Genomic DNA, 23098 nt, shown 5'->3' on the forward strand with positions numbered 1-23098 from the left:
AAGCGGATCACATACCTGCCGTACATATGTCATCTATGGCAATAATGACAAGAAAAGCAATAGAGGCCCTTCTTGCAAGTGAACCGCTGTGTGGGTGGAGTGGCCAACCTGAATGTAGCATGTTTGGATACATTGGACAATCCACCTGCCTAGGTCTGCCTTGGACAGCGCATGCCCTTTATGTGGTTTGGTGAAAGCAAAGGAGTTGCAGAGTTTTACAAAAGAGCTGGAACCCATCAATGTAGTAGATGAGGAAAAGCTTGACACTCAGAGTACCCAGGTACAGCATGGTATATTTGAGATCCTTGGATTTGGGAAGTCCTTCAACACTGCAAACCCGCACCTGGCCTCTGGCATTGGGGAAGTAAAGTGTGATTATTTAGCTAGTACTGCAGTGACTCCTTTTCAAGTGACAAGTTAGGGGCTACACCACAGTCCCTGAAATTGGAGTCTAAAAATGATGGTGTATGGGGTGGGTGAGGTCAAGATTTGGTGAGCATGTGCCACCAGAAAGGAGCACAGGGCGGAAGCTTGGACAAAAGCTAAATCAGCTGGGTCTCTATGAAAGTATCAGTACACCCATTGTTGGTGGACTCTGCCACTCCTACAACCCAGATATCATTCTGAGAGCATGCCTCTAAATCTTCATTCTTAGCAGTTATCCCTCAAGCTGTTTTGCCATTCTCAACAGTTTTTACAAATTTTCCAAGTAGTCATCCTCAAGGTTAGAGATACACAGTTTCACTTCACCCAGCCATACATTTTGGCAGTCTTTTCTTTCTGTGAGACGGTCAAGACAGGATTTCACTGTGCACATTTTTGAGCCTATTGATTGAGGCGGACCTTCAAGTCGAGCAATATTGCCTCAGTTTCTCTTCTGGGGCCCGGAAACTCAATTTCAGCATCGTATGTGGTCACTACTTGTCTGAGCGGTCCATGCTGGTCAAACATCAGTCTACCCTGCTTTTGATCGCCTTTGCCCCTGGCAGTTGCAGAGATACTCCACTCAGGTTTAATACACAGAGTCAGATCCTATAAACTTTAGTAAAGAGTACCAAGTGAGTAGGTATTAGGATTCCCCGGTCGTCCATTCAGCTGGGCAGACACCCACCAGACAATTCTCTCTCAGCCGCATGGGAACCGCAATGTACTTGGTCTCTAACCTAATAGGGTTTGGGTCCTTCAACAATAGAGAGTCAGGCCTTAAGTCAGGAGAGTCATCAGTACAGACTGGATCCCAGGCATGCACTCAGACATTGAGGGTGAATCTGAGGCACACTGAAAGTTTCTCTTCTGATCTACGCAGACTTTATCATTTGTCTGCTTAACAGCCCGGCCTAGAGGAGATCTAATCCCAGTCAATAGTGAAGGCAGCGTCAGTCTGACCTGCAGTCCCCGTTGCAGCCAGGCCTCTGAGGCTCGTCTTCACATGCAGCCCACTATGGTGTATCGCAGACCATGCTGTTGTATAAGAACAATGAACAACTCCCTGTTGGTGCACGGGTGTCTAGTATCCCTCACAGTCTTATTCAGCCATGTGCACCTGAGTGGCACGATTCTACTGCAAAGTAGCAAGCCGGGACCCAAAGCTCCTTGATAAACAGCCATCTTGGCTTGCTTGCGAAGCAAAGATCCCCTGATGTATTGTAAACTTAACCTTGCCATTTCACCTTGCAGTAATCAACTCTGACTTGACAAGGAATTTGTGTTATTGTATTATGTTGCGTCCCAGGCTCAAGGCCATTACTCCCTCCTAGAGTAACCTCTCATGCGATCTTGCTATCTCAGGACTGACAACCGTCTGAACTCAGTAACAGCTATGAAATTAAAGGGTGACCGTATTGGTACCCTGTAGCAGCAGTGGTAATTGACAACATTTTCCATAGACACCTGTCCAATAGCCACTGATCATCTCAGAACTGAATGGGCATGCCTCACACAAGACTAACAATTTTTAAAGCACACACTGTAATATATATTTTCATCCCAAGCACTCAATACAAACATAAGAGTTGGTGGAAAAGCAGTTTATAGTAAGTGTAGCTATTTGCCAAATACTTTTACAAATTAGAAGCAAGTTTAATACTTACTGGATCCACTTGCCAGATAATAACTGTTGTGTCCTTTGAGCCAGTTGCTAGTTTTGTGCCATCGTTAGAAAATTTACAGAACCACACCTCGTTGCAGTGCTCTGTCAAAATCTGTTGTGTATAACATGGAAATTGTTTCCTATGTAAAGGATAAAGCAAAATTAATAATTAGACCACACCAAAACAGATCACAAGGATTTTTCAAACAAATCAATCCAATGTATCCAGTTATGGGTACAGTGGTCAACGTGAACCAGATTTCAAATATGTTCAGGCAACTTGCAAAAGGTACTCCAGATCTTACATATATAAAAATATATTTTAAAGTTAGCAGTAGATTTCCTACTTACAGAGCCTACCAAGTGCTGAAATGTGGGTTTGTCCTTAAGTCTTTTGAAAAAGCATGCAGATGAAAGTTAACTGATCTGACTATCGATGGATGTTTCCTGTGCTAATGTTAGTGGTGGTAGAGAAGCCGGCTTCTCTGACAATCGCCTACAGAACACAGGCAACTTGAAAGTAGAGTGAAATTAGTAAGCACCTACGCAGTGGTTTATGTATAGTGTAAACCTATCTCTGGAGCAACTGAACAGTTAATGGACCTTTGGCCGTGTACAGGACTCGGGATTGTTTTCAAAGAGTTAACTTGCAGGTAATTATTTTTTAGGGATTAGTCCGTTAGACACATGTGAATGATTGGTTGCCCTGCTTGCTGTATCCAGAGATTAGATGGACACAACACATGTAAACCTACATCACTTAAAATGTTTGCAATTTAGGATTAAATGCTTCTTACTGTAAACTCTCAGTAGGGACTTCAAATATTTACATATTGTCACCCAGCTCACAAAGCACTGCAAACAGATGCCACAGTGTTGATAATGCAGTATTTTATAGCCCACCTATGGGTAGATTGCAATGAGTTCTATTTACTTTTCAAGCGCCCATTTCAACACAGCTGAGACCTAGATGGTTGAAGAGAAAACAGGCAACTCATACAGCTCATCATAGAATCTGTTTATTTAAAAAAAACTGTAGCCCAAGCACTTTACCCCTTTACATGAAATAAACCATAGCCCACTCCTGCATACCTGTCCCAGAAGATCCTCTTTAATAGACATGCACTCGGGCTCACTGAACATTTTATAATGCCTCCCAGGAATGATCTAGCAACACCCTCTCTGGAGAGCATAGTTTCTATCAGTGTGATAAAGTTGACAGGGTAACTGAGTGTGGCTTTGCTTTACAAATAGTTAATTCCTGTCTTATTGGTAGACTCTTAGTAACCATGATCTTCTTACTAAAGTTTGCAATGCCTTTCTGTAACACAGATTTCAAAACGTGATCAAAGATGTCAAAACCACAGTAGCCACACTACAAGTTCAGAGCACTATCTTGCATGTATCATTAGTCAAGCCTTGTGGCATTTATCACCTTAACCATAGCTTCCATCAAGTGCCCACCAGTACTAAATTGGTGGCCACTACAAATTAAAATATGCTTATAACTGCACAGTATTTGAGCACCAACCCCTCTGCAGTGGATGAGAGCAATCTTTTCAGACAAGTCACATCCTTTATTAGGCTTTCTACTCGTGACCACTACTGAAAAGTCACTTCACATTCACGGTTATAATTGCAGTCTCAATGCTGGTGGTTTTAGTCTTCATATTGGTGTTAATGGCATTGAGGGGTTTTAACAATGCTCATCCTTTACTCACTCTCTTGGTCGTTTCCCCACATACGTTTCTTTGTGAGTTGGTGGGGTGTGAGTTGATGGGGACAAAGTACTGGCTTAGCAGAATATGGAATTTTTGTATTTCCTTTCTATGAATGGTTCTTGTCCAATAGTTTGGAGAAATTGATTAAACGCTAGGCTCACTTTGTGAAAAAATGTTATAGTGTGGAGAGGCTATTCTAGTTTCTGAAGTAACAGGCACTGGATTGGGACACAACCTCACCAGATTCAAAGTCCTGCATAGTCAGAGACCTCTTTCCCACTCTCCATACACACACATCGCGATTATATATAAAAATAACCTATCCTGCCACTTCAAGGACAGCCCAATTCAGGACTGTGAAAATGTCCAGTTTTCCAACCATTTAGCTCCATCAAAAACCCTTTCGGGGATTCTCGTATATCGCCCCCCGGGACAGCAAAGTCTTTTTTGCAAATCCCTAGTGGAAACCATCTCCTCTCTTGCTTGTCTGTCACCCAACTTTACGGTCCTAGGAGATTTTAAATCTCCACTTCGAGGACTCAACAAACAAATTAGCTGAGGACCTTAAGGAAGATCTAGCCTCCCTAAATATTCTTTTAAAATGCAATCAGCCTACCCACGTTAAGGGCCACTTGCTGAACCCCATTTTTTCCAACCTCCCGAGCCTAATAGTGAATAAAACCCTCCCTATTCCTTGGTCAGACCACCACTTAATCCTTTTCAAACTTCAACTATCAAATGAAACACCGGAGAGACCTCCTACCCAAGCACCATCCCGTCCTTGGCAAAAATTGGACACGACAGCATGGACTCGGGCATTAGCCTCCACTACCCCTGAGCTGGACTCAGACCCCTCCAGAGCAGATGTCCAACTCCGCTCCTGGATCGAACAATCCCTCGACACCATCCTTCCCGCTAAACCCATCCCCAGTAAAAAGGGAACTTTCAAATCTCCCTGGTTCACTCCGGAACTACGCGAACTTAGGAAAAGGTGTAAAAAACTCGAGCGCCTCTGGAGGAAGGACTGGGCAATCGAAAGTAAAAATAAATATAGGGCAGCCATGAAGGAGTACAAAACTTGTATAACAAGCATTTACAATGCAATGGTTTCGCCTTTGGAAAAGTTAGAGCTATTGGCATTGTAAATGACAAAAATTGTATTTATGTGTTGGTTTTGAAAACAGATAAATAAACGGCATGGTCATTTACATTGCCATTAGCCTCTGCCCTCCCTAGTCACTCCCTAGTCACTCTCTAGGCACTCCCCTCTCCCTAGTCACTCTGCAGTCACTCTCTAGGCACTCCCCTCTCCCTAGTCACTCTGCAGTCACTCTCTAGGCACTCCCCTCTCCCTAGTCACTCTGCAGTCACTCTCTAGGCACTCCCCTCTCCCTAGTCACTCTGCAGTCACTCTCTAGGCACTCCCCTCTCCCTAGTCACTCCCTAGTCACTCTCTAGGCACTCCCCTCTCCCTAGTCACTCCCTAGTCACTCTCTAGGCACTCCCCTCTCCCTAGTCACTCCCTAGTCACTCTCTAGGCACTCCCCTCTCCCTAGTCACTCCCTAGTCACTCTCTAGGCACTCCCCTCTCCCTAGTCACTCTGCAGTCACTCTCTAGGCACTCCCCTCTCCCTAGTCACTCTGCAGTCACTCTCTAGGCACTCCCCTCTCCCTAGTCACTCTGCAGTCACTCTCTAGGCACTCCCCTCTCCCTAGTCACTCTGCAGTCACTCTCTAGGCACTCCCCTCTCCCTAGTCACTCTGCAGTCACTCTCTAGGCACTCCCCTCTCCCTAGTCACTCTGCAGTCACTCTCTAGGCACTCCCCTCTCTGCAGTCACTCTGCAGTCACTCTCTAGTCACTCCCCACTCTGCAGTCACTCTCTAGTCACTCCCCACTCTGCAGTCACTCTCTAGTCACTCCCCACTCTGCAGTCACTCTCTAGTCACTCCCCACTCTGCAGTCACTCTCTAGTCACTCCCCACTCTGCAGTCACTCTCTAGTCACTCCCCACTCTGCAGTCACTCTGCAGTCACTCCCCACTCTGCAGTCACTCTGCAGTCACTCTCTAGGCACTCCCCTCTCCCTAGTCACTCTGCAGTCACTCTCTAGGCACTCCCCTCTCCCTAGTCACTCTGCAGTCACTCTCTAGGCACTCCCCTCTCCCTAGTCACTCTGCAGTCACTCTCTAGGCACTCCCCTCTCCCTAGTCACTCTGCAGTCACTCTCTAGGCACTCCCCTCTCCCTAGTCACTCTGCAGTCACTCTCTAGGCACTCCCCTCTCCCTAGTCACTCTGCAGTCACTCTCTAGGCACTCCCCTCTCTGCAGTCACTCTGCAGTCACTCTCTAGTCACTCCCCACTCTGCAGTCACTCTCTAGTCACTCCCCACTCTGCAGTCACTCTCTAGTCACTCCCCACTCTGCAGTCACTCTCTAGTCACTCCCCACTCTGCAGTCACTCTGCAGTCACTCCCCACTCTGCAGTCACTCTGCAGTCACTCTCTAGGCACTCCCCTCTCCCTAGTCACTCTGCAGTCACTCTCTAGGCACTCCCCTCTCCCTAGTCACTCTGCAGTCACTCTCTAGGCACTCCCCTCTCCCTAGTCACTCTGCAGTCACTCTCTAGGCACTCCCCTCTCCCTAGTCACTCTGCAGTCACTCTCTAGGCACTCCCCTCTCCCTAGTCACTCTGCAGTCACTCTCTAGGCACTCCCCTCTCCCTAGTCACTCTGCAGTCACTCTCTAGGCACTCCCCTCTCCCTAGTCACTCTGCAGTCACTCTCTAGGCTCTCCCTAGTCACTCTGCAGTCACTCTCTAGGCACTCCCCACTCTGCAGTCACTCTCTAGGCACTCCCCACTCTGCAGTCACTCTCTAGGCACTCCCCACTCTGCAGTCACTCTGCAGTCACTCTGCAGTCACTCTCTAGGCACTCCCCACTCTGCAGTCACTCTCTAGTCACTCCCCACTCTGCAGTCACTCTCTAGTCACTCCCCACTCTGCAGTCACTCTCTAGTCACTCCCCACTCTGCAGTCACTCTCTAGTCACTCCCCACTCTGCAGTCACTCTCTAGTCACTCCCCACTCTGCAGTCACAATCTAGTCACTCCCCACTCTGCAGTCACTCTGCAGTCACTCCCCACTCTGCAGTCACTCTGCAGTCACTCCCCACTCTGCAGTCACTCTGCAGTCACTCCCCACTCTGCAGTCACTCTGCAGTCACTCTGCAGTCACTCTGCAGTCACTCTGCAGTCACTCTGCAGTCACTCTGCAGTCACTCTGCAGTCACTCTGCAGTCACTCTGCAGTCACTCTGCACTCCCTAGCACTCCAGAGTGACTGCAGAGTACTAGGGAGTGCTAGGGAGTGAAGAGTGACTGCAGAGTACTAGAGAGTGCTAGGGAGTGAAGAGTGACTGCAGAGTACTAGGGAGTGCTAGGGAGTGAAGAGTGACTAGGGAGTGCTAGGGAGTACTATGCTATGCTATGCTATATCTGAATCTCTGTCCCTCTACCACACCCTGAGGTAAGACTTATCTGCGTACTACCTTTAACTTTAGCTGGTCAAGTATGAAAAGGAAGCAACTTCATTATTGAACTAGATGGAAAGGGAATCTTAGACCTCACAATCTCTGTATTCCCTTAATGTCTAATCTGTAAATATTAGGAATGCTAAGCAGCAGAACCCCTGCTTTGTTGAGACACTATAAGTGTTGGAGCTAAAAGAGTAGATTTGATTTATAATGAACAATTGCCGTTTATTATTTTTAAATTTTCACCTAGGTGGTACAATAGGTCTCTAGAGGAAGAGAATAGAGACACACGAAGAGGAGAAAGAAAAGCAAAATTGAATTTCAAGACACATTTTACATAAAATCCCATATAAACATGCAACAAGGCATCACTTCAGGGGGTACAGTTCTGCACTACCACTCATAAAAAGGAGCACCTCCATTAAATAGTCCAAATAGCTCGTCAAATCTTCATCAAAGTCACCCGCAATAGATAGTTCCTTAATAGTTGCCAAATATCCCTGGGTCTAGAAGTAACTGGTTGCAAAGAGGCATATAGTTCAGAAGTGGTGCCACAGTAGGATACATCTTTTAACCATGTCCTCTACGCAAGGGATTTGGAAGCTCCCCAATGTAGTAAGATTGCCTCCTGGCAAGTAATAAAGCAATAGCAGTGAAGCAGTTTAATCCCAATGGCAGCGGCCTAACATAACCCAATAAAGCAGTTAGCAGATTAGGTGCAAAGGTCTGACCAATCATCAGGTGGAAGGAAAAAACACATTGGCATGATCCTCTAGGCACCTAGGGCAGCAAAAAGATCTGGTAGGGTCAAATTTAAGAAGGGCATTCAGAGTGGTGTAGGCCCTATGTAGGTACTTCGATTGATGGTTGCACGAAATGAATTTGGTCAATAGTACCACGTGCGCAATAGTACCACATGTTATCAGAAATTGAAATGCCTTAATCCCGCACCCATTCTGATCTAGATTTCTCCATCCCGGTAGGCCTTGATTGCAAAGATGCACAATACATTTTAGAGAATAGGTGACCATTGCGAGGGGCAGTAATCGCAAGAGAAAGTAGAGGAAAATCAGCCCACTCAGATAGGTTTGCAGGCAACACATCGCAAAGCGTGCTATGCAAATGGTGAGACACAAAGGTCTCCATTGCTGTGGATTGTCCCCCACCCCCCTCGAGCTAGTGCGGAGGTGGATTCAAATGTACCATCTTCAAACAAGTCACCCATTGTCCCCAAGCCATGGGCACTCAGTTCACGCTGTACCAACTGTTCTAAAGTGTGTGGAAGCCAGGGATCGCCAGACAGAGGGAGACGTGGGGAATAAAGGCTGTTGCCATCCAAATATCGGAGCAGTTTGCTCCAGGGCCAACTAGAAGTGGCAAGAGTGTGTATAGCGTTGGGGTATTGTGACACACAATGAGGTAATATAGTGGACATCGACAATTGCGATCATTGGGATCCTTCAAGTTTTAGAAATGGCAACCCGAGGTCAGATGATACCAGTAAAAAAGCATAGTGAGCTTGAGCAACATAAAAATAAAGTCAAAGTCAAAGTCGAGGACACCAAGGCCACCACGTTCATACGGGGAGAGTGAGGACCTCCCAGCGGATGCGGGGTTGCAAACCAGTCCATATTAATTGAATGAGGAGACTGCACAATGTGGTGAAGAATACAATTGTTGTTTATAATGTCCGCACACACTTTTTCTTGATTGCTTTTGAGTTCATCACCGTATAGTTTTAGATTCCCGTGAAAAGTCCTCTGAATGTGTTCCTGCACTATCAGTGGATCCCTTTAGCTTCTGTTTTTGAAATATGAATTACTGATAATACAGTAATCTGCATATTTTCTTCATTGATGAAAACTAGTCTTTTTCAGCACCTGTTGTGTTAACACTCAGTGCTGAAGTACAAGTTGAGAATTGTGTGTCCGATTGTTGAAAATTAGTGTACCAACAAGGACCCGAACATGAATTACATTTGACAATTGGCATGCACCAGTGGTGCTGGGACAATATTCAGAGTGGGTGCATTAATATTACATGTCTGAAGTCATCAGAATTGTGAAAAATCCATGTGTGCACAGAGAAGAAGTGTAGCAAATGTATTCTGCAGAAGAATGGTAAGGATGTGCTATGCAGCTAGTGGTAGAGAGCATTGTTGCAAATATATTACAAAGATCCTAGAAGAACATTGTTCCTCACACATATGCCTGATTGAAGAATAAGTAGAATGTCATGCAGTAAAACAGGACACAGGAAACCTTTTCACAGAAATACAGCACACTTAATGCAGTAGCTGCTTCATGAATTAGCGTACAAGGGCAACACATGGACTCATTGTCTGCCTTCCAAAAAAGGAACCCAAAAAAAGTTCCCAGAAAGCTAGCACTCATGGAAGTATACAAGTAGCCAATCAGAGAGGTGGTAAACAGGCTATACTCCAAGGGAGAGCCAAAGGCGTGCTGGACAGCCTAAAACAAATAAATCCAGTGAATAGAAAGCAAGCCAATTTGAGTTATAAAACAGAATGCCAATGGTAAGCAATGGCATGGTATGTATTTCTAGAGAAGCTTTCAGCATTTCCCCACTATGTCTTTATAATTCGACAGCTATGCCTTTTTTTGGCTTCGGCTTAAAAACAAAAGGGCTCAAGTGACTCTGGAGAACTTGTGAAAAATGGATTATGGATGAATGGCCTTCAAAGAGCCTCTGTCCATACCTACTTTCACACCGTAGGACATCTAATTTTTCCTCTCAATTTGCAGTGGATCCCCAGTGGTTAATTTGTTTAACAGATATATTAAATATTCCTATGAACCCTGTGCATGATGCTGTTTATTACCATTGTTGAGTTTGTGCAGGCGCCATAACTCACCAGAGGTGATGCAGCCAGTTGGTCCTAAGGCCCCTCCCCTTCATCAAAAATAGTAATGTACTCTGGGCGTCTGTAAACATTGTTTATACCATGGGATTTATCATGTGTATTTGTTAAAAAAATAAATCATACTTTCAGGTTAGTAAAATCACTTTGAAGAGGTCTAGTAACTATTGAAAGGGCCGTTGTATTTGTATTTAGTATTGATAAAGCATGCCATCTACCCTGACTAAAGTGCACTGGTACTGAAAGAACAAAACAAATCAGACCTTACTGATAAAAATGTCACAATGCCTAACGGAACTAGGAGATAAAACTAGGAGGTAGGAGATATCCAAGCATTTTGTTGGTTTTTAAAAGGTCAGCAAGTCCTATTGCTGGCGTGTATGCAGTGGCATAGAATTCCATCTAGATGCCTCCGCCATAAAAACAAACAAAACAAAAAAACTTGCCACCTCAGTTCTTCAACCGGTATTTGGGAATTTTTAAGATAAACATGTTCTTATATCTCAGCAGCCAGGAGCGTACCACTTAAATCTATGCTGCAGAGATGACAAACTGCTTGTGCATCAAGTAGATAAACTTAAAATAACTGCTTATTTACATGCAGTCAATGCAAAGAGACTAAATTTGGCATGACGTGGTCCCCTTTTTAAGTTACTGTATAGATGAACAGCAGGAAAGTGTTTTCTCATGTAGCATTCGCTCTACTGTGTGAATAACTAACTATATTTGCATTATAACCGTGTCACAGCGACATGTTTATTTTCACTGGCATGGCACAGAAGTGGCCGAATGCCAGGGCTTGGAATGGAAATATAAATAAAAAAAAAAAAAGGAGTAGGTACTCCGTATCCCAGACAACCTGTTGGCTTCTCTCCATTTTAATGTACTGCATCCCGGCTAGGAAGCGTAGGCACTCTCCCTTTCAATTGAAGGATGTGAGGGCCCGAGTACCTGTCCACTGCGAGCACGAGAGGTTGCTGCAACCAGCTACGTCTAGTTTTAATTCCAACTCGAGCCTCTATATTCCACCAGCTTCTATTTTCTGCCTCTTTCAAATAATATTCCGTGCACTTGCAGGATTTTTTTTTTTGATAATCAACTTTATTGATTGCACATAAACAAACAAAAATCAGTGATTGCAGCTCAATCAACATATGTAGTGTCTGAAGCAATAAAAGGCACAGGTAGGGTTAGTTCAGTCCAGTCCAACAGCAAAACTAGCATGGCGGTGTCAACAGTGCCGGAGACATAGGAGCAACAGAGAACAAGATAACAGCATCTTTCTCGAACTTATACCGTTCTACCTCATATCTGTTTATATATACATGTTTTGTTACTATTTAATCATAGAATATTTACTTACGTTAACGTCACATGTGGTACAAATATATATGTCATCTACCTCACTGCAATTGCTTATTTCTTGTTAAGCGCTCTGATACCCACGGGTCTTGTTCGCGCTATACAAAACTTTATAATAAATAATAAATAAATAAATAAATAAATAAATGGTGGTAACATATTGAACCATTTCCCCCACACTTGCAGGATCTTATCTGTCCTGCTTATATCCCGGCTGCTGTAGTCTCTGGTTCCCGCTTTCTGTCATTCTCTCGCACGCTCCCTGTCAGTCATTTGATGACAAGAAGTCCCCTGGTGCGCACGAGCTGAAACCGCCGACCCAGGTCACGCGCTGTCCCCGCTCCCTTTCTCCATCCAACCATCTCGTGCAACTGATAACGGAGAGAGCGGAGCTCAATGTTTCGCAGGCCCCGTGGTCATCCCAGCAGGTTTACTGATGGGTTCCATGGGCTTAAGACTTAAATCTGTAAGGCATGATTAAATACCACGCTTAACTAGGGTGACCAGCTCTTGAGAACCAAAAACCGGGACATTTTGCAAAAACAGAACAGAAGGACTACAATTTTACATCAATGTTGCTGCGCAGAATGACAACAAAAGTAATTCCTAAAACCAGCAGCATACCTGTTAATTACATTGCTTCCTTTGAACAACTGCTAACTAGTACAGCTTTAGGACAGCCAATAAGTGCCTCTCACTGGTGCCATCCAAACCCCTCTAAAACCGGGACATTAGTAAAAATTTCCTAAATTTGCCGGGACAGCTGGTGAAACCCGGGGACTGTCCGGGCGAATCCGGGAAGCCTGGTCACCCTATGCTTAACCCTCCTTGGAGCGTTGCGCGTGCCCTAACACGCAGCACGACTCCTAAACGTCATGCACGAGACGTGGACGTCACGGCAGGAGAGGCCTTACTTCGAGCACCGCCGTTCAGCCTGCATTCAATTCCGGCGATTTCAGAATGGTGCAGGCCAAAAAAGGGGGGTTAAAATAGCAGCAATGGAAAACGTGTTATTTAGTACAAGCTGCAGCCCTCGGGGACACTGAACCCGTGGGCAGAGGGGCGCGCGCGGGAGCCGCCCAGGGCGCCGGCTGAGGCCGTAAACAAAGGCAGCTCGACCAGCATGTGTGACCCATCACAGGCAGTCTTGTCTGAGAGCGCGCGGGCCTGGAGAGGCCTCTCCTCAGCAGCCGTCCATGCCCCTGGGAAGGAGGTCTCAGTCAGCATCTATGGAGGACGCGCTGCTGTACCCACCTATTACAGGAGGGTTATGCGACATGCTGAGAATGTCTTTAATTAGCCTGTCTGAACGTGCATAAATCACTCGAAACACAGCAGGCTCACTTCCCACCGCGCTCCCCCCCCCCCCCCCCCGCCTTCACTCTGCTTTATATTAAACGCACATTTTGGAAGGAAGATAATGCTTTTTCAATATAAAAAATACTTTCATCGGGCCCTTGGCACAAACCTACTCCTACAAATTAAAGCAAATACTTGTAGGATGGGGCCCTTGGGCACGGTTACATCGAACGCTGTGCAATTACGTTCCTTGTTTATGGGACAATTGTGGACATCTACTAATAACAAGTCAGGTCCCGGCCGGCCAGCCAATCACAGCGCGGCCCGGGGATGACGTCACGGGGGTGTACCGGGCCGGCAGCCAATGACAGCGCGGCCCGGGACAAAGGGGCGGGACTTAAAAAAAGTCCCAGAAACGCCCCCGAATCGCGTTTTCACGAGAAAGCGTGATTGGCAGCCTCTGTCTCCCAATGGCTAGCCTCCATTTATGGAGCTAGCCAATGGTAGACAGAGGCTGAACCAAAGTACATATGTAGAATCATGAGGTTTCACCGTGGGCGGGGCAACTAGTTGCCAACGCCCAGGGCGAAACCTAAAAAACACCCAGGCAACCTTCTTTGAGGAAAAAATACTAGCTGCTGCTAGCTCAGCTAAAGAAACCTATCTCATCGTGCGTCTCCTAACAAAAATCCCGGAACCGGGGCCCAAACCAGACCCCTCGGGCACTAGATGCAACCAGCTAGCCGAGTTCTTCTCAACAAAAATTAACAACATCCTTAAAACCCTCCCCACCCCCAATACCTCCCAACTCCCCCCGTCTCCCCCCTCTGGCCAAGAGGCCCCACATCTCGACATGTTCTCCCAGGTGTCCATTGAAACTTTTCTGACCATCCTACAAACAGTGAAGAGTGGGGCCCCCTCAGACCCAGCTCCTATGAGCAAACTAAAACTGGTCGCCCCCACAGTTTCCCCCCCCTTCACCAACCTTATCAATACGTCCTTTGCTCTAGGCACCGTTCCAACTAACTGGAAAAAAGCCACAGTCCGCGCGCTTCTCAAAAAACCCCATCTCGATCCCTACGATCCGTCTAACTTCAGACCCATCTCTCTCCTCCTGGCCATCAGCAAAGTGGCCGAGAAAATCGTCAACCACCAACTCTCCCTCTTTCTGGAATCCAACAACCTCTTGCGCCAATCCCAGACAGGGTTTAGATCGGGAGAGGGAACGGACACCGCACTCCTAGCCGTGGTCGAAGAGGCTAGAACCATCATAGACGCGGGAGGATCAGTGGCAGTGATCCTCCTAGATCTGAGTGCCGCCTTCGACACGGTGGATCATGCCATCCTTATCCACCATCTTAGCATGGCAGGAATCTCCGGTACCGCCCTGTCCTGGATCAAATCCTTCCTAGAAGGTAGAACTTTCCAGGTGACCGATGGCACAGTTAACTCCAGTGCTTTCCCCCTCCAGTGCGGGGTCCCTCAGGGCTCCTCCCTGAGCCCCACACTTTTTAACGTTTACATGTCTCCCCTCGAAGACATTGTAACTCCATTCGGCATAAAAACAGTCATGTACGCCGATGATACCCAGCTGGTAGTCTCCATAAACCAGGCGACCAATTGTCTGGACAACTTGTCATCCTGCCTCCAGAATATCTCTCAATGGATGTGCTATTCGCGTCTGAAATTAAACGGAGAGAAATCCGAGATCCTTCTTCTGGGAATCCCACGCCGACTCCCCCCCCCTGCCTCTCCTGGCCACCCTGTATGGGTTCTCCCCCTACCCCTAAGACCGAAGTTAAAAGCCTAGGTATCTGGTTGGACCAAGACCTCAATTTTAAAGTCCAGGCTAGAAAAACCGCCGGCACCTGCTTCGGCCTTATCCAGACAGCTCGAAAAATTCTCCACTTGATCCCCTTTCAGTCCAGGAAACTGTTCATACAGGGGCTTGTTAATTCCAGACTGGACTACGGAAATGCCCTTTACCTAGGTGCCCCCGCATCGGTCATCAACAAACTACAATGTGCTCAAAACGCCGCGGCCAGACTCCTGACCGGGACCAAATGTAGATGCTCTGCCAAACCGGCCCTCAGATCTCTACACTGGCTCCCGATCAACGAAAGGATCACCTTTAAGACCCTCTGCATCTCCCATAAAATACTTCAAGGCAGAGGCCCCCCCATTCTGAGATCTCTCGTCAAACCACATCACTCAGACAACTCAGATCAGACTCCCCCTCCTTGGCCAGTGTCCCCAGAATAAGAAAGGCCCGCGCAGGGGGGAGACTGTGGAATTCCCTCCCACTTTCCATACGAAGAGAACACAACCTCCTAGCCTTCCGTAGGCAACTGAAAACATGGCTCTTCCCATAACTCATCCCTACAACTCCCCCCTCTGAAAGCTACAGGTTGATTGTAAGCGCTGGGACGCCCCAGGGTAGCTATGCGCTTTACAAATCTGAAATCAATCAATCAACATCACCCTAAAGCACCATCCTCAAGTTTGTTCTCGCACAGCTAATTCAGGTACTCTTATTAAGAGTCTTGATAACTATGAGAGGGTGCTAGGAGGTTCACAGGGGTGATTGTATCAAACACAATTAATTTAAAATACCCAGAGTATAAGGTTTCTCAAATACTGGCACAGTCCCAATTTTGCTGAGACAGAAGGTCCACTCGTCAGCAGAGCCACGATGGTGCAATGCAGAGAGCCAACAAACCTAGGTACTGTATGGCCCAGTTTAGGGCATCTCCTGTTGGGTCGCAACCAATCCACCTCTGTGAATCTCCAATTCTGGATGATTTCCCAGAGCATCTAAGTGGCAAACATGCTCTGGGAAATCAAGATTAGGGGTTTCACAGAGGTGGATCAGTTGCTACCCAACAGAAGATGCCCTAAACTGGGCCATACAGTACTTAGGCCAACCACTTACCATTAGTGGTTCACTATGTCCTACCTGCTGAGGAAGTCTGCTTGAAGAAATCAGGTTCTCTGGAAGAGGATCCGTTGACCCTATTCCTTTGGCCATAGGCTTATAAGCATGATCTCCTTGCAAGGACTCTCTAGCCCTATCTCTAGGATAAAATTAAAGGAGTTTTACCTTCTCGCAATACACAAGGATCCAGAGCAATTGGCCAAGTTATCCGCACCTTTCGCTTGTAGGACAGGACTTGTTGCCGCATTGTCTTGATGGATTTATTCTGAATTGAGAAGAATCTGAAATAATTGTTAATTTTGGCTTGGGTGTTGATAGGACACATCTTGGTCCTGAAGAAGACCCCTGTTGTGCATCGTAATTTGTAGCACAAAAGAACCATGAAGGGGGGTGGTCCAAGGGATTAGAAATTAATTTAAAGACCTTCAAGAAGTAGTTCCCCATAACAAATGTACTCAAAACACAATAAACTTCTCGGGTCTGTCAAATCTTGAAACCAGCAAAGATAAAGAGGTAAAATGGTGTCTCTCTAGCAAGACCTAGGACCTAATCGCTCCCCGATTAGGTCTTGCTAGAGAGACACAGTTTTACCTCCTTATCTTTATTGAAGTTTGTGTTTTGAATGCATCGTCACTACACCCATGAAATCAGTGTGAAGGATAACACAGAGTTTAGGTTGAACCTTCTACGTAACAATTGGACGGTTAGTCCAAGTAATTTTTTGTTTTGATTTAAGTACAAGTCATTTGAGAATATAATATATATATATATATATATATGATTACGGGGCGTTCCAGTCTCGAAACGCGTCAGATTTGTCATAATGAAATTAGGATAGCAGAAAGCAAGTGCCCTTCCGAAGCTCAAGGGCTTTTGAGATATATATTCATAAAACCCTCACCCACCAGGATTATCACTTGGTGGCATGAGTCATCATTGGGTCAATCCCGTTCCGCTGCGGAACAGGGCGTGCTGCGACCTACTGATTATGCGGGAGCACTTTGAATGATTATACAATGACAGAAGAGGAGATTGATTTGGAGTGAGGAGGGAGTTGGATGGTGGAGTCTTTTTTAAAAATACATGGTTAGTGGGTTTGGTTCTTTATTCGGAACCCTAGTCGGTATAGTTAAAAGAAGGGGGGGGGGCTTCTTTATGAGAGAGGGGTAATGTTCCTACCTCCTAAAAGGTCGACATGTTTCTAGCCATACCCCTATTGGCTATTCTTCAGGACCTAAGGAAATCGCTATTATTGTGATTGCCTGGTTCTACTTCTAATGTTGTAAATTAAACATTAATTTTAATGTATGCTTAGTAGAAGGTGTGTATACTTCAACCACCTGCATATCGATCATTTATCAAGTTCTCTAAAAATAAATGAATGTAGAAGAGTACAATGAACACCACATACATTAACAAGTTTTCTGCAATTGCCTCATGGTTTCTCCGGTGGAGAGTGAAGTCTGTAGTGACACTCTGTGGGAGGAGTCCCATACTGTGAGGCTTTTGCCACACTAGATTTGTGCTTTCATATTTCCTTTGTTACATTTTTTTTGTATATATAGGTCCAGGCAGAGCCTCTGTAGTATCTATCCCATGCCACATTTCATGGGAAAAGAGCGGCACTGCAGCACTTACGTCGTCAAGACATCCACTCTGCCCGGTTACCTACCATAGGCCCGTCTGCCTCCCGAACGCATAACTGAGAGCGATAGGCAGCTTCGGAGACGACATCAACAGGAGGGCAAGAGGGTGGGCGCTGTGAGCTGGGGTCTGGCGAGTGAGGCCCCAGTAGGGGACGCCCTTTGCAGTCCGTCCCCGGGTTACGGTGGTGGTTGAGCTAGGCCCGGTGCGGCTTGTGGCCTGGGGTGGGCTGGTACTGTGAGGCCCGGCCTGCAGTAGCTCACCCAGACATACTCCTTAAGTTTCCAAGAGTGGTAACTGTACCAGTCGTGGGACCCGCTCGTGGTTCAGCACAGGGACAGGCGACACCTAGCCCCAGAGCAGCTCTCCTAATCACCATGACAAAGGATAAGCCTACCGGCCCCACCACAAAGCAGAGCAACTTAGATCAGTTTACCGCAACCAGTGGCGGCGGAGGCAGTGAGGCGGGTGGGGGCCTAGTCCCGGACAACGTTGCCCTGCTGGCCGCGATCACCCAGGCCTGTGACACACTGGATGCAAAGATCCGTGCGGTGGGCTCAGAAGTCTAATTATTAAGACAAGAACTCAGGAAAGTCGTTGACCGCATTAATGAAGCAGAAACCAGGATATTGTCCAAAAAAAGATACCGCTGCAACTATACAATAAAAGGTCAACAAACTTACGGTGGTGGCGAGAACTGGCCTCCCGGGTGGAAGATGCGGAGGTCCGCTCACGGCAAAACATCAGCCTGATTGACTTCCTGGAGGGATGCGAAGGCACGTCCATGGAGCGCTTCATCACACAATGGCTGAAATCCATCCTGCGAGAAGACTCCTTATCCTCCTGGAACTAGGAGTCCCCCCACCCCCCCTGTTATCGCGAAACTATTGAACTATATGGACGGGACTCTGTCCTCCAGGGGTCACAAAGAGAAACTAGTCTAGAACATCATCATGCTTTTCCCAGACTATACTTGACTGGTCCAGCAGCAATGCCAGTCCATTACTGCGGCTAAGCAAAAGCTCCGAGCTCCACATCCAGTGCATGTTACTATACCCGGCCCGCATGCAAGTCATTTATAAGTCCAAATCATTGTTCTTTGATACTCCTGAGGTGATTTTTGCTTGGGCAGACATAGCTGTTCATCTCAAGCCACACACTCCTCTGGAATGCGATTTCTCACAATGACACCAAAGAACACGCCAGAAGAAGTCCACCTGCAAGACAGCAGAGATCAAGATCCAACTGGCGATCTCAGGCACAAGGTGAGGAATCCTGACCGCTGGGAAGACATTGCTGACACCCCACTATGATCTCCAGATATTGACTTCCACTTGTTCAGAGTATATGGTCCGCCCACGGATCACCACCAGGCTTGGGTACTAGAATCAACACCTCCACCACACCCTGAACAGCCATGGCTGAGGACATTGGGGAACCATTGACAGAAACTCTCTGGGGTCCCTGTTGGGGGCCCGGGAGTCTTACTGCTGCGACAGATACTTCAGGTTTGAAGAAGTATTGGGGAGGGCGAAGATAACGAGGTTATCTTGTACAAATGTTTGTTCGGTTCAGGCACAGGCACACAGATACAGTCATTCCTACAAATAAGCCGAGCTTCTGGCATCCCCCCTGACTCATAGATGGCTGCGCAAACCACTAACACTCACATGGGTGGACTTAACATCCTGACTTGGAATAACCATGGGGTCCTGGATAACATCAAACTAGGTGTTGTCTTGAGACAGGCCAAACGTCTTGAGGTCGATGTTCTACTTCTACAGGAAACACATATGATGATCAATAAAGCTCGGTTACAAGCCTTTGGGGGGGGGTACTCCCAGGAGGCACATCTGTGATGGGGGGGAGGGGGGAGGAGACTGGAACAATACCATCGCGCCTATTGACCGGTGTAGGGAGACAGGCCCGGGTCCTCACACCGGAGATTCCAAATGACATTTTTTTTGTACATCTGTTTATTATTTTACCATTAAAACATTACAATGTCAACCACATGTGTAGCACAAGAGTTCTTAGTATCATTACAAAGGGAGTAACAAAGATCCCATTATAGCAATTAATCTTATACACTGAGCTTGTACATATAAATTCCACATTACATACTATTACTTCGACTGGTGACATACACATTGCCGACATTTGGTAGGATGCTGGAGATCAATGAATTTACAAAACTAAGTAATTAACTTCAGGCGTAACAGTGCCCAAGACTTTTCTCCAGCGAGTGTCACATAGACCTGCCTTATTACATGACCAACAAGTCCCGGTTATAGCATTTTTCTGTTCATATGTTCTTACATGTACCATAGCAACCCTCCCAGCTCAGGGCAGTACACATTTAATCGCCCCACTCCACTGTTTGTCAGCTCCACCTGCTGACCAGTACTTGGTTCGAGATCAGGGTATTAATTTGCTTGAAGCGCTACTTCAATCGAGTTCCAACTATCTGAGATAGCAAACTTGCATAGTCCCAAGATGTCCTCCCTTTGAAGAGATACCCCCTCAGCCTTTGCCCAGTTGAGGACAAAGCGGGACCAGGCTAGCAATGGCGGTAGGTCCGGAGATTTCCAACGTTTTGTTACGAGTCTTTCGGCCACTACCAGACCTAGATCTAAAAACCTACCCATGGCTCTATGTTTTTTCATCTCTCTGGAATAATCCCAACACACATATTTCCCAAGTATTTGAGAGTTGTCTGCCTGTACAGACAGATAGATGTAATATCACCCCTTCCCAATATTGCTGTAGTTTAGGACAGGACTATAACGTGTGTGATGTCGGCATTAAGACAGGAACATCTGGGACACAGTGCATCAGTTTGTATAAAGTAACAATTGATTTTCTCCAGGGTGTGGTATGCTCGATGTATTATGTAGAATTGTATTAATTTAAACCTGGCAGGGACATTGGCGAGGGATTTGGCAGGGCCGGCTAATACGGTGTTCCATTCTGTGTCTGTGCATGAACGGCCCAGATCAAATTCCCACGTCCGTTACCTCCTCCTCTATCAGGACAGGGGTGCCCGGTCGTACCCATGTCAGTACTCCATGTGCGAACGCTGAATAATTAGAGGCAATAATGCGACCCCTCCACCTGCGCTGCAATCTAGCGGTCTCCATATGTATTAAAAGGGATTCCTGCAGATGGGCTATCTGGACGTTATGCCTCTTAAGGTGTGCATACACCGCGTATCTACGAGAAGGAGAGTGTAATCTTCTACATTCCATGTTATGATGTGCTGTAACATATTTTAAGTATGAACATATAAACGATTCAGAAAAGATAAAGTGCAGGCATGTGGCCATATTAGAGGATAACGTACTGAGTGGCCATATTCAAGCACAGCAGCGCCTGAACAAACTTTTCACTTAATAGAGTGTCAAACTTAACATATAATACCAAATACCAAAAGAGTGGATCTTGCAACCGTGTAGGACTGCCCAAACCTAGAGTCATATTGGATTAGAGCAAAACAACCCCTAAGGGTGTGTGGGTGTGAGGGAGCATGTCTCCATGAGCCTACCAATACAATACACTCACCCAGTAGCAAATAAAGTTCCTTTCTGAATCTCCTATTCTACGTACTCATACAGCAACTGCTCTGCCCAGCCCATCCCACATACTGAGGTAGCCAGTGTTCCACCTCCCCCTCCCATAGATAGAAACATCATCCTGCAGATCATCAACACAGCAATTCACAAATATTCACAAATATTCAGTCTTAAGCACCCAGGGATCACATATTCAATACAAGTAAAGGATATAAAGTGACTTCAGATAAGTCCTTCTGATGTCTGCGGAATGACATCTAGCATAGTCAAAGAATTAGTGTATATGGACTTCCGAGCCGATAGTAGTTCTTTGTCCGATTCTTTAGCCAAGTCAGATATCCTTTCTGCTTCTTGGACTGCCTGTCGCCGTTCTTTGATTATTTGTTCCAAATCAGGAACCGGTGTCAGGTGAGGTGTCTGGTTACGTTTCAGAAGTTCGCATCTCTTGGTGTTTTCCGCAGCAGCTCCTCGCGCACCAGCCCCACCAGTTGGCCTGGGGCCTGAGAATTTCCAGAAAGACTCGAGCCAGTCCCACACATCCTGTGGGGCATCAGAAAAAAAAATCTGTTTTTCCCATCTGTTACTACTCGCAGTCTTGCAGGGAAGTACAAAGAGTATTGGATGTCAAGCTGCTATAAAGCTAAAAAGGAACCCCTCCGACGCAGAGTCCCCACCGTCGGGGGAAAAATCACCCTGGCATTTTCATATCGTATGTCATACAACTTCCATATTTCCCTTGGTGCTCCACTACCCTAACATGGTAGGGGAGCACTTTGAAGAGAAATGGACGGAGTCTGAACCTGGTGCATGTCTGTGGAAGGGAACGCGATGCGCTCTTTGAATTGGGAAGTAGGAAGACAGTGGAAGCAGATCACTCAGCCATTTTTTAGTAAACTCCACTGCTTCTTGGCCCTCTACTCCCTCCGAAAGGCCTATCAAGCAAATGTTATTCCATCTCGAATGTCCTTCTGCATACTCCACCCTCTGTTCCAGATGACGCATTCTCGTTTCAAATACCCCCATTTGTTTCTTCACAAATTGTGTTGCTGGTTGTACCTCAGCTATGTTCCATATTGGTAACACGATCAGAGTTTTTCTGTGGTTCACATGTAGAAGGGTGAGTTCTGCTGCCACGCTATCTATTTTGGATTCCAGGGATATTCTGGACCGCTCAATGGCTTGAAGAATTGCATCTGACCTGTCTTCTCGTGGCAAGGTGTGTGAAGTCTGGAAACCCTGCCAGTCAGGTTCAGCAACCGACGAGGCTCGCGAGGAGGTTCTGGAGTAGATTCCTCTAGAGAGCCCCATCACTGCCTGTTTTGCGGCAATATAAATGCTCCTCACCTTGGTGAGCCGATTAGTCCCTTTTATGTAGTTGTGTACAAGTCTGGCCACTCGCTCTTCAAAATGAGGACAGGGCTAGGTTCTACTACTGCAGTCCAGCGTATCGTTTCTAAGCACTCACACAATAGTGGTCAGATTTGATATTGTATAGGACGTAGGGCGCTCCTCTGCTATTTTGCTCCTTCTAGAGTATCCATGCCTCTCTTGTACGGTCTGTCAAAAATGACTGGATGTGCCAGCATCCACTGGGGAGGTGAACAGCGGTAGGTTTTCCATGTCTGCACTCCTGGCTGGGCATGAGTCCCAGAGAGACCACCCAGCCACCTTGAGTATAAATAGGGGTGGGGGTGGAGGTGGGGGGGTGGAAGGGAGAAAGCATCTGCCCAAAGTTTCTTCTGCCAACACCCAGAGGCGTTTGCTTCCATTGATTACAGCCAGGTGCAGCGGCTTCCAAACGCCCAACCTTCCCAGCACCGACTCCTCTCCGCAGTGATCAGCTTCCCGCCCATTTCCGCAGGGGCCCGCTCCAGCAGGGCACCTTCTATCACAGAGCATAGGCCCTATGGGGAGATCCCAGAGATCAAAAACAGCCATTGTGTCCAAGCACTGCATGGACTGCACCTAGTTGTTTCCCACTCTGGCTCATCTTACTGCTGCTCTCACAGCTCCACTCCTTCCTGAGCCGGGCGCCACCCCAAGTCAGAGACCACAGCTGCTCT

At 46.6% G+C, this 23098-nt stretch overlaps 1 protein-coding gene across 3 annotated transcripts in view; it reads right to left on the reverse strand.

Moving 5' to 3' along the window:
• The window catches only part of WDR26 (WD repeat domain 26), a 716351-nt gene that overhangs the window by 276088 nt on the left and 417165 nt on the right, over positions 1 to 23098 (reverse strand). For all 3 annotated transcript variants that reach the window (XM_078649852.1, XM_078649853.1, XM_078649851.1), the window contains one exon: positions 2091 to 2229. In XM_078649852.1, coding sequence (XP_078505978.1) covers positions 2091 to 2229 — 139 coding nt within the window. The remainder of the gene's footprint in view (positions 1 to 2090; positions 2230 to 23098) is intronic.

The sequence above is a fragment of the Lissotriton helveticus genome, chromosome 6, assembly GCF_964261635.1.
Source record: "Lissotriton helveticus chromosome 6, aLisHel1.1, whole genome shotgun sequence".
NCBI lineage: Eukaryota > Metazoa > Chordata > Amphibia > Caudata > Salamandridae > Lissotriton > Lissotriton helveticus.